Source organism: Myripristis murdjan, chromosome 21 (assembly GCF_902150065.1).
Source record: "Myripristis murdjan chromosome 21, fMyrMur1.1, whole genome shotgun sequence".
NCBI classification, from domain to species: Eukaryota; Metazoa; Chordata; class Actinopteri; order Holocentriformes; family Holocentridae; genus Myripristis; species Myripristis murdjan.
In genome coordinates this window covers 29,669,420-29,681,593 of record NC_044000.1, presented here as the reverse complement: position 1 = coordinate 29,681,593, position 12,174 = coordinate 29,669,420, and the positions used below count along the sequence as shown (strand labels likewise).

The window sequence follows — 12,174 nt, the reverse complement described above, 5'->3', positions numbered from 1 at the left end:
AAAAGAGCAAAGGTGCAAAGTAAAAAAAAAAAAAACAAACAAATCCTGGGTAGGTAAGTAAAATCCTGATTAATGTTCTGCAGATGAGGCTAGACAGAGCAGTCTTCAGGGCAATACAATGTTACAGAAATCTTGTTCCACTAAATGCCAGAAAACATTTTGATATTGAATAGACGTCGATACGACAGCCTGCCCCGGCTTTGAAAACCTGTGGAAACAAAGTGCCAAAATGAAAAATAAAGTCCATTAGGGGACCTTATTTAGGAGACCTCCATATTTTACTGATATCAGTTAGAAAAAAGTTTACAGAACTGCTTCAATCTCTCTCTCTCTCTCTCTCTATCTCTTTTTTTTATTATTAAAAGTTGTGCTAGTTTCAGTTGACGTTGAATCTCCTGCACATCACTGTCTGTCAAATCCTTGCTGGGCTGCCAGAGTGTTGACAGAAAGCAAAGAGCCTGGTGTCAACACACACACACACACACACACACACACATACACACAGAAAATAACATAGATGTGACTGAAAGATGACCACGAGTCAAGCCATGTTACAACAGAAGATTAAGAATATCTTTACTTTTATTATTAAATTATACATCTATACAATATACCCTTAAAACTGCAGCTATACAAATCATTAAGAAGGAGAAGTAACCACATGATATCACCCATTGCAAAATAAACGAAAAACACTCTGAGAGGTATGTATTCAATTCGTTGATACTGGAGATCGGCGGTAACTATTACATCTTGAGACATTCTGAGATACAAGCACGTGCACAGACCGGGCCGAGAGGCTCGCGCCCCCCGTCCCTCGGCCACGCCGCTCACATAGCGCCCTCCTACAAGCGTGTCACTCGTGTCCTTTTCGATTCGCGTGTTCAGATTTTTGTGTGGCGTCGTCTCGCTTGAAGCTGGGCAAAAAGTTTCCTGCTTTAAATAAGAAAGCAGCACCCAAATCATTCATCTAAACGAATAAACTTAAAAAAAAAAAAAAAAAAAAAATCAGCTGTGGGAATGACCTTTTTGTTGGATCCTTTACCTACGGAGAGCTCAGAGCATTGCTGGCCTGGGTGATTCCAAATTAGTTAAACTCACGCACTGGTGCCCTTATAGAAAATTTAGAGTTGCAAACAATAAGGGATTATACGGGGTTTCCTGGTCTGTCAATTTCCATTCCACCTTAGACACTGTGATTTAAAAGAAGGTACTGAGAGTTGCACAGAACCCAGGTCTTGTTTTGAGCTACCAGGCAAATATAATCCATTCAGTTGCAGGACTGAGTGACAATAAGGTCCTCTTATACAGATGCAATTGCTATCGTAACAATCACTCCAAAAAGTTAAAATGTTCAAATAAAAACGTATAGGCAAATTAGGCACTCTTACAGTAGGCAGTACCGGCCCCCTTTTCCTGTTCCCTTTCAACACCACAACACTCACCACCACACCGTGGGAAAAAAAAGACGGCAGCAAATGTGCGCATATCTTACAGGCCTGGCCTACATTTCTTGACTCGCAAGTGTCATTTAGCATATTCCACAGAAACGTGGAAATATTCAGCATCTTGAGTGTTGCTAACAAAATGTTAAGTTGTGCGCATTCAGAAGGTGTGGCAGTTTATGTTCACTGCACTTACAGTTGGGTCCCCCCCCCCTCTTCCCTTGCCTCTCATTCATCTGCTGGTTTATGTATTTTGCAGAAATCACAGCGGCTTAATTCTGACAGCGCAATCGATGTCAAGTTCCACTTCCTACATGTCCTGGAGTGTTTAGACCACAGTTTTTTTTTGTCTTTTGAGTCCCTGTGCAACTTCCAGGACATGAGCACAGAGATTTTGTTTTTTTAGTTCAAAGGAATGCTGCAACAACACATCCACCTGACAGTCCTTGACGAGAGAGGTATCTGGTTTAGGTCCAGGAGGGACACGACGCCGCGTGTCCGTCATATGTAGTACTCCTTCATGTTGTCCCTGACCGGGTTGTGGAGGTGCAGCTCTGCCCGGTACGCTGTCTCCATGTTGTGTCTGTGCTCCTTCTCCTTGATGCTGGCGTTCCTCTGGGCCTGCCGGTGCTGGTACAGGAAGCGGGTCACCACCGCCAGCACGCACACGGTGATGAAGACCACCGCCGTCACCACACCTGAGGGGCAGCCAGGACAGCCACATTAGCGCTCATTTTGGCCGATGATGGTGTCAACATCAATATGGGTCAGTTTCAAGTGCAAATAACATGCATGGGCATTCTGGTTTCTCGACCTCGGCCTACGAAAACCTCTCTTTCAACTCTTTAAACTACAAAAGCAGGTTTCCCTGTTTTGAAAGCATAGAAAAATCCCTTTAAAATTACCATGATCAGCTTATTTCATTTCTCTCAGCTAATCAATTCTTAATTCACTCGATTGCACGGTTTAAAAATGTGATTGCAGCGACAATTATGGGAATATGTGTGAACCAAGGAGACACAGATAGCAAAGGACTAGGACAGAGAATTAAGATGGAGGCAGATGGAGAGAGAGACAAATAACAGACAGCTGGGACTCGTTTTAAATTAACACCAGAACAATAAATTAGCACAAAGAGAGGAAAACAGACCTACTATTACAGCCGAATCATTTCTGGTATCATTGCCGTGTTGCTCCTTATCTTTATTTGCAGCTTGATCTGGAGGAGAGGAAGTGAGAAACAGGCAAATTCATTAACTTTCAGTAATTAGTGAATGAGCCATGGAACCAGTGGATGTTTTTTTCCATGGGTTGTTAGCTCCACAAGATAAGCCATTTTGTGTAACTGCCAAAACAATGATAAACAAAACTTCCATTACACTGGAAGGTATCAGTTTATTGTTGTTTCAACTCGTTCCTGAATTATGCCTGAAATGTAATAATGACGCATAAAAGCTGTAGGCAAGACTGTGAACATCCGTAATGGAGTCGGGGCTCTGCAGCGTGTCGCCACACGGGACAAACAAGTCTGTTTCTCTGGTGGAAACAACCGATTCATCCACCAAGACACTTTTGAATGAATGAATGAATGAATGAAGAATTTTATTTTCAAACAAGTATAAAACAAAAAACAAAAAACAAACAAAAAAAAAAAAATAAAAAAAAAAAATATATATATATATATATATATATATAATATATATGTGTACATTTTCTATATATAAATACAAAAATAAACAACAACATAAACAACATGGTGTATCCTGTTTGAAAAAGGAGTAGGAAGAAGTATACACTTTTTTATACCTACCCCTTTCTAACTATTCATCATAATTGATGTAATTGGATTCTATATAATTCAATACAACTGTACATATAAATACATATAATTATACAGCCTAAGTACTAAACAAATCCCATATAACGCGCAATTTCTACTGTATATATACACACACATACGCATATACATACATATACATACATACATACATACCTACTTACACATGTATACATACATACCTACATAAATATATATAAATATATATACACACACACACACACGACTTTTTGCAGGCGTTCACTGGTTTAAGGCTCTTAATTTTGGGTAATGGCACTGACCATTACGTCGCCCTGTGTGAGTGTGTTACCTAGTAAAGTGTGTGAAGTGGTGGACTCTGCAAGCACCCCGCAGTTGGACTGGACCAGCGGGCCGCGGATGGCGACCAGTGAGCTTCCTCGATTCAACAACGCCGCTTTCAGGGGAGCCACGTGATTGAACTGGACCGAGGACAGGCAGCCGACGAAACCCTTCGATCCCGCATGCATTACCTGCTCATTGAAATTCTCCTTTCCTGCAGATGGACACACAGACGGATATGGTTAGATAGATTGATGGATTTTGGGAATTTGTGAACATTTAATTAGCATTTACAATTGAATCGCCTATACAAGTAAAGAATGGAAGAGAGGTGCTTGGAGGAAATAAATCAATGGATGTACCTCTCTGGGGTGATATAAACACATGCTGTTGACTCAAGTCATTCCTCAGGAAAGGCTTTAACAGAATGAGAGGACTTACCAATGACTTTGCCCAATGTCAAGGATTTGATTAAGATCAACTCTGCATCAGATGACAGCGTGTACTTTCTGTGGACGTCCTGGTCGATCTGGTTGAGTGGAAAGTAATCAAATAATAAGCCGGTAACAAGAAATCTAAACCAAGGCAGTCGCGCATTTCAATACATTATAGATTGAGTATTATGTTCTTGGCTGCTTCATGCTAATGGTATCTGTCCACGACGAGCCTTTAAGTGCTTCAGCTCTTCCACTTCCGCGCTAATACACTGGCTCGGATGCATAGCTCAACATGATATAGATCAGAAAAGCAAGTGCTGAACTAAAGTTGCTGAGTCATGAGGCACAAACATGTTGAAGAGAGATTTTGCTCCTCATTTTTATGGTTTATACGTTTGCCAGAAGGGGCCATTATCACCATGTCCTGATGTGTTGAGGAGCCGGTAGTGTTTTCATGAGGCACTTGTGGAAATGCCTGGGGTACCAATCTTTATTGACCAGCTGATATAACTTAAGGCGCTGCTCCTTTTGATGCTTTTTTTTCACTGCAGCAGCCAGGGGCGTTGATAGGCTCTGAAGACATCAGGGGCTTATCGCAGTGAATCACTGGCTATTGCCAACAAATTTGTAATGCAATACAATAAAAAGGCCATGATATGATGGCATCAGTTCTCAGTTTTTTAGATTTAGCTCGCTTTCTCAAGAGCACGCGGTAAAAGATAACATTTTTTTGGGCTGTCAGCACTTCACAGGAGCTCTCATGGACCATTAACACTACGTCCTTGGTAAAGAAAGTGAAGATGCTGCTTCACCTGAGGATATTCAAGAAAGGCGGTGTCCTTGTTGCTCGGCTACAGAGACCACAATAATCTACTGCATGTTTCTGTGGTATGCAAGCTACACTACTGTCAACAAGAAAAAAAAAACTAACACCTAACTCATTCCTGCCATCACCTCTCTGTGGGTTTTCTAAGCATCTGCCACACAGTTGCATGTGTCTTTGTACACTGTTCTGTGCAAGGACAATAAAGGCATTATCTTTAGTAACAATTTATTTGGATTGTGTAATGTTTATCTTCTCCACCAGGTGGCAGCCTGTAGGGGATCATGTGTTTAGTCGTGTATCTGTCTGTAGCTAATCTTGCATACGATGGGACCTAATATTTTTTTATTGCACAGTTATGGCGGTGTGATCAAGGACAGAAGCAGTGATCAACCACTGCTTCAGTTCTGAGCCCTGTTTTTTTATTTATTTATTTTTATTTATTTATTTTTTTTTTATCATTTTTTTCTTTCTGCTAAGGACACCCAATCATGTCTTGTTGCCACTAATTCAAATGTGATTTCAATTGTGCCTTCTTGCCAGAGATTCAAAAGTGAATGTACCTGCCTGGGGATGTTAGCAGGTGGGTTCTTTTGCTGTCATTTTCACTTGGAAATTGACATTTTACATTGTTGGTGTACTCATCATGCACACACACCGAACACACACCTGCCCTGCAGCTCCTGTTCACCACCCACATGCCTCCAGACACACCTGACAAAGATCTGCAGTCTCTTGGTATTCCTAATCCTAAATTTTTACCCTAACTCTAATACTAATCTGATGAGCCATCTGATAATCTGTTGATACAGTTATTCACATTGGACAGGTTGACTTGAAGTTAAGCAGCACTGACTCAATTGTAAAACTCAACTGATAGTCAACTGTCAACTGTCAATATTATATATACATATTTATATATATATATACTGTCTATATTTACATAGGCTGTTTATATTTTTCTCTATATTTTTATATTTACTGCTTTTATATATATATATATATATATATATATATATATATATATATATATATATTTATTTATTATTTATTACACATATACTACTTACTTATATATAGGCTGTTTATTTATACTTATTATATATATACTATTTATATTTTTATTTATATTTTCATTTACATTTATATATGCTGTTTACATTTATTTACATATACTGTTTATAGTTTACATACTGTTTATATCCACACATACTGTTTATATATACTGTTTATACCTATATATATATATATATATATATATATACAGTTATATATCTTATCTTTTTCTGGTCTTTTTTTCGGGGGGGGGGGGGGGGGCTTTGGCTTATACCGGGACCTGAGTGCTAATTTCGTACCACTAGCATGTAAGTGTGAACTGGTATGACAATAAAGTTCCTTGAATCCTTGAATAGTCAATGCATACCAAATACGCATTGACAGGTTTATATGGCAAAAAGTATCTACATTGTGACACTCAATATTAACATAAGAAAGTCCACGTAAGTGTGCTGGACTGGAAAATCTAGTCCAAGATTATTTACATGTTGGATGTTTTGTGTCCACGGCTCACCTGTACATAGACGTTTTTGCCCTCGCGGTGGATCCTGACTTGGTGGAGGCGTCCGTCTGCCAAGTTACCGGGGGTGGGGCTGAATACATCTGGATGTCTGTCCGTTTGAAGGCGGTACCAGATCTGCAGACTCCCTGGACACAAAACCACACGAGCATTATTAATAGTCCTGGACCTCTCTGGAAACCCCATCCGAGCCGGTTCAGCTGCCTTAGAATCTGTGTTTCTATGTTGTATACTGAATGCTGCTGTTTTAGTGTCAATTGCACCTGAGAGACCGTCAGAAAAACACTGATCGATTTGAGAGCCGCACACTCAAGCCGAGTCCATCAAAATGAAAACTGCATCTTGCCTTACACATATTTGAACTTTGATTTCAAATGCGTGCACATGGCGTTGCGATCCAGCATAACTGAGAAGAGAATGTACCTATTGACTGGAAAGAGTTGGTGTCTTATTTATAAATAGACTTCTCTATCTAAACTTCTCCAGTCGCCTTTTGAGATATATAAATATTTATCCCAAAGCTCTTTGCTCTCATACTGAATATGTCAATATGCACTCAGTGTTCCTCCCACACACACACACTGCCAGATCAAAGAGTCAGAAAGCTTTGCATTATCAAGTGGAGTTAGGTCAATATTACAATTCCAGCACTGTTGGTGAAGGGCTTTGTGTTGTGTTTCAGCAACTCCTGAGAGTGCTTTGGTGGATGAGGATTACCGTGGATGAAGTGTCCCGTCGATCCTTCAATATTTACAGAGACCCGAGTCATTCGTGCATTCTGATCAAATACAAAAGAGCATGAAAGGGCACTGACTCATGAAAACATAGAGGTATCACTCAACAACATGATGCTTAGAGGCTTGGATAGAGCCTGCAGGCTGTCAGCTTAAAGGTCTGAGGTTAGCGATCCACAGCTTTCAAGGCTCTCTCGTGGCACAGACTGAACAGGCTTAGACACATCACTGTGCATCTGGTATCTGTTGACAGGCACATCCTTTGCTAAAAATCTGCTGTGTTTTTTTTTTTCTTTTTTCTTTTTTTGGGTGGGTGGGGAGGGTTTTCGGGTAGGGGGTGGAGTGTGAATGGATTATGATTTGATTCAAGGGATTGCCTTTTTTTTTTTTTTTTTCCTTAAAATTGAAATCTGTCCCAGGCGACAGTTGGTTCTTCTCATCTCTGTTTAATATGGGGTGATTGGGATTGGCATAACTTGGAATCCCCTCAAAGCCTACTTATGCCTTTGTCAGACAAAAGAGGCATATCTGCCAATTTTGGAATAAAGAGAAAATGCTTATTTCTTCATCAGTGCACATGTATTCTCAAATATACCATGCTTTTTTTTTTTGTGCAAACTTCAGGGGCACGTAGGGTCGCAAAACTCTTTAAACCAACAAATGAGCATATACACTTTGGTAAGAAATATAGAGAAATGAAACATCAGAGTTGTGATTACCTGTTTTTTTTTTTTTTTTTTTTTTTTTTGCACTACAAGCAGAGTCACACTGTCGGAGTAGTAGGTTTTGCATCAGGGACTAGAGCCTCATCGTGGCTCAACATAATAACTCCACAAAATCTGTACTAGCAAGCTCAGCTTAATTGATATTTAAAGGCGTCTCTTCTATTCACATAATTAAACACGGTGTTAACATTTTTGGACATGCACTGGGCGTGTGTGTGTGTGTGTGTGTTTCCAGTGAGAGCTGTGACGTTGGGCTGTGTGAAGCAGCTTTTGCCGGGGGAAGCCGCTGTGCGTATTCTCCTGACGGTGATCCCCTACCTGGTTAGAGAGTCAGTCGGTTTACTATGGGCGAGAAAAAAATCAACTCAAAGACATGGCCTCGTTCCGCCTGAGTGATATCTGCTGTTATTATCACCGCGCCAATGACAAGCGCCGAGTCTGAAAGAGAAACGATGCCACTCTATTAAAAAAAAATTGACTTTTTGCATCAAACACCGCAGCACGGTAGAGATTGAATGCCATCACCATGCTATCAAGTGATCATGGTTATCATGGCGATTTGCTGCATGGAGATGCTGTCAGTACTACAAGCTGCTACTCGAGTAGAAGTACTGTTACTTTGCCGTTATTTTACTTCTGTGTAAGTCGAAGTACTGCTGTAAAAGTCTACTCCAAAGTAAAAAAAAAGGCTTATTTAAAGTGTGCTGGGAGTAAAACAGTAACTGTGGTGGTTGAGTGATGACAGGATGAGAAAACACGCTTTAAACTACATTATTTTAAAGGCGTTGACCCATATCGTTCTCATCGTCATCGTCTTTCCCCTTTTTCCTCACACTCATTCCACATTTTAGCCAGATGAGTCTAAATGTCCTCGCCTCCATTGACCACCTGCAGTTTTTCATCGAGCACCTTTTATTGGAAATTTGCAAAATGACGAAAAAAATAAATAAAATAAAATAAAATAGAACCAATAAAGTAGAACCGAACTCCTCCTGTCATCTTTGCTTGCTGAGCTTTTATTGTGAAAGACTCCACAATCTGTCATTGATCACTTGTTCTCTGTGATGGATATGATTTGAAATTCAATTAAGTGCAATAGTCAAGCAAAAATGTACTTAAGTGAAAGAAAAAATGCCTCAAAAAAGTACACAAAAAGCTACTCTGTACCGGTAATGCGAGTAAATATCGTTACTTATTTCCACCTCTGCTTTTCCCGTTGTTCAGTCAAAGCCTCGGCTGTAGCTTGAACTATGTCGGGGTGGTGTTGTGTCGAGTGTAAGGTCATAGGCAGATACCTTAGCCCTTTAAGTCATGATGTTACAGTGTCTCTGCCTCCTCCAGTGTGAGGGAGAAACCGTGTGTGTGTGTGTGTGTGTGTCCATGTTGGTTTTCCTGTATTCATACAGCTTATTTACACCAGTGTCAACACACACACGTCTGCCACACCACGAATGCCATGCTAAGCTTGACACTGCTCATGATACTCTATTATCCACTCTTCTACTATATTATATTCCCTATTACAGATGTATATGAAATTGCAAGACAAGTTCTCTAAGAGTATATTTTTCTCAGTGAAGGTCTAAGAGACTAATTGCAGGGGCAGAAATTGTTACTTCTATGCCATTATGCTTCGGCACCTGGCTCTAGTCACTGAGCTGTTCAGCTGGAAAAAAAAAAAGGTTTTGTACTATAATTGTTCACGTTACTGTAGAAACCTTCAACTCAGAGCTGAGAGTCTGTACTTTGACCTCAGACAAAGACGCACTGTCATCCTACATCATCATTATTTTCAAACAAGTGAAGCAAAAACTGTAGGGCTTGATATGAATGTTCATCATTCACTTTCACGTCTACCATTTGTGACGTTTTCATGCTTTTGTTTTGCTGAACTGGTGGTGTTTACTGGATTTTTGGACTGGGATCACGCTTGTCAGATTGTCTGTTTGCTTCCTATATTAGCCTCCCAGCTCCACTTCTGATCTGGCAGTTTTCTTTTTGTGTTTAAATGTGAACACAGAATTGCCACAGGGCGCAATAGACGTGCTGCAACTTTACTGTGGTTTTCCACTTGAGAAACGAAGTTCTGTCAAAACTCCCATCTGGACTACAATGAAACTCATCAGTCAGTTTTACTGTGGACTTTACTGTGAAGACTTTTACTATGAAACAGCCTGCTAACTAGCTGGCAATCTGCACTTCTGCAAGGCGGAGATGCAGATTTCAACTGTCTCCTCCTGGGACGCTATTCTCCCCAGAGGCCAATCAAAATACTCCATCACACCTGGGTATTGCCTCCAGGTTTAAGTCCCATTTACACAGCCACCTAGACGAAGATAGAAGAGAAAAGTTGCTGCCACAAGTCATTCCCTCTCTGCTGACCCTGACAAATCACCTCATTCTCCTGCAACCTGATGACCGTCCTGTCCCATGGCCCTCAGTGAGCCCTCAGTCCTGCATCCAGGGAACCGTAGGAGTGCTGCTACTAATAGTGGGTTCTGCTAAAGCTCTCTCAGGAGTTTATATCTCTGCTGCTGCTGTGGCCACACGACTAAAATCTAAACCATGCCAGTGCCTAGTGGACTTTGAGCCTCAGCCACCTGAGCCTGACCGTGTCCACCCCTCGGTCTCCTCACAGGAAGCCCCACTCTCCGTCAACACTGGTCCTGCCAGCTCCATTGGAAGAGACATGAGGTTTGGAGGAGCCCAGTCCTGCTGCGTCCCTGCAGCACATTTTTTTTTGGAGATATCACAACAGCCGACTGCACTCGCTTGCCACCCAGAGTGCTCCTAGATCATCGTGCACACAGGCAGTGATGACACCGAGCAGAAGTCCTCAAGGGAGACTTTAAAAGTTTGCTGGGAAATGCATCCTGATCTCTGACCTGATTGCAATGCCGGGCCGGAACTGCGACCGTTCACCCCGCCTCCATGATTTGATGACAGCTGTGTATACTGCATTAAGACTAAACTTCACTGACAGTTTTGATCTCTTCTGGAACCATACCCAGTTTTACAAAAGACCATTTGGCCTTAAATGAAACCTCCCTGTCAGATTTCCCCTGTAAAGCGAGCCCTCCCTAGCTGGGGCAGATGTTTGGCTCTCAGGATGTGTTCCAGTGTGGCCCGGTGCCATGTGAGGATTCGACCTCTCTCAGTTTGTTTCTTTTCGCCCTAAAAAAACAACGAGCAATTTTTGAAATAGCTTTTCAGTGAAACCATTTAGATAATAACAATTTAGTTGGTTTTAATTCTCATTGTGTTTTTAAAGTGTCTAGTCTTATGGATTTTGGTTTGTTTTAACCTTTTAGTTCTCTTTTACTGTAAAGCTCTTTGTAACTGTGTTTTGAAAAGTTCTCTATAAACGAGTTATTATTAATTTATTATTATTCTGTCAAGTCTACTACCCAACCAAACAGCATACTTACTAGAAAATGTTCTCAGTTGCTATCTCTAATAATGTCAGACTTTGAGAACTTTCTTTTACTTCAACATCCATATTTCTTGCCCAAAAAATGCTTTCCTGCTAGAATTTTTGAAGTTGTAGTCCCTAAAATTTGAAATTTCATTAAATGGGCCTATAGTACATATAATCAATGACATACTTTTGATCTTACATGATGTTTTGGTCTTAATTTAGGGAATACGGCACTGATTTTGTCAGTGGTATCTTTGATCGTGTTATATCTTGTGCCTTCAAAGACGACACAGTGTACGTCGCCTCCTGTCCGCTGCGCATCATGAACGTGTTGACTGCTTGACAGCTAACACTTTTTTTTTTATGTCTTCTAGCTTCTGCAACTGTCCTCACTCCCTGTCATCGAGCTGTTGATTTATCATCAGCTTTAATAATATCTGTCTGGGAGCAGACTAACTTTGAGAGTATGGCTGCACTTTAATCTGAAAAAAAAAAAAAAGAGAAACTTATCCCTGACATAATGACCTCACTCAAGCTCTTAAAAGGAATAGCTCAAAAGTGAGAAATTTTAATGCAGCAGTCAAGGATGCTACTGTAAAATATTTCTCGTCTCGTCTGTGAGAGTACCCGCAATCCAAGAAAAATGTTCAATTTTTTTTTTCTTTTTCAAATAGAGACTTAAGTACAGATGTTTTTTTTTTTCCTGTAAATGAGCTACCCACCAGCTAGTGGCACTTAAGACTCATTTGTGCACCTACTCATGAACATTGTGTCTCACATGAAATCTTCGTCATAGAAAATAGTTGCCAATACATTATCGATCAATTAACTGCTCACTAGCCACTGGTCTGGCACCATTATACTTCAATTGTGCTCAAA

At 40.6% G+C, this 12,174-nt stretch overlaps 1 protein-coding gene across 2 annotated transcripts in view; it reads right to left on the bottom strand.

Annotated features, from left to right (window-relative positions):
- Positions 1-1,022: 1,022 nt before the first annotated feature.
- The window catches only part of LOC115379664 (contactin-associated protein-like 5), a 72,662-nt gene continuing 61,510 nt past the window's right edge, over positions 1,023-12,174 (bottom strand). For both annotated transcript variants that reach the window (XM_030080466.1, XM_030080467.1), the window contains exons 20-24: positions 6,413-6,546; positions 4,024-4,111; positions 3,593-3,796; positions 2,596-2,664; positions 1,023-2,143 (exon numbers count right to left, since the gene is read on the bottom strand). In XM_030080466.1, the coding sequence (XP_029936326.1) occupies positions 1,947-2,143; positions 2,596-2,664; positions 3,593-3,796; positions 4,024-4,111; positions 6,413-6,546 (692 nt within the window). In that variant the 3' untranslated portion in view covers positions 1,023-1,946. The remainder of the gene's footprint in view (positions 2,144-2,595; positions 2,665-3,592; positions 3,797-4,023; positions 4,112-6,412; positions 6,547-12,174) is intronic.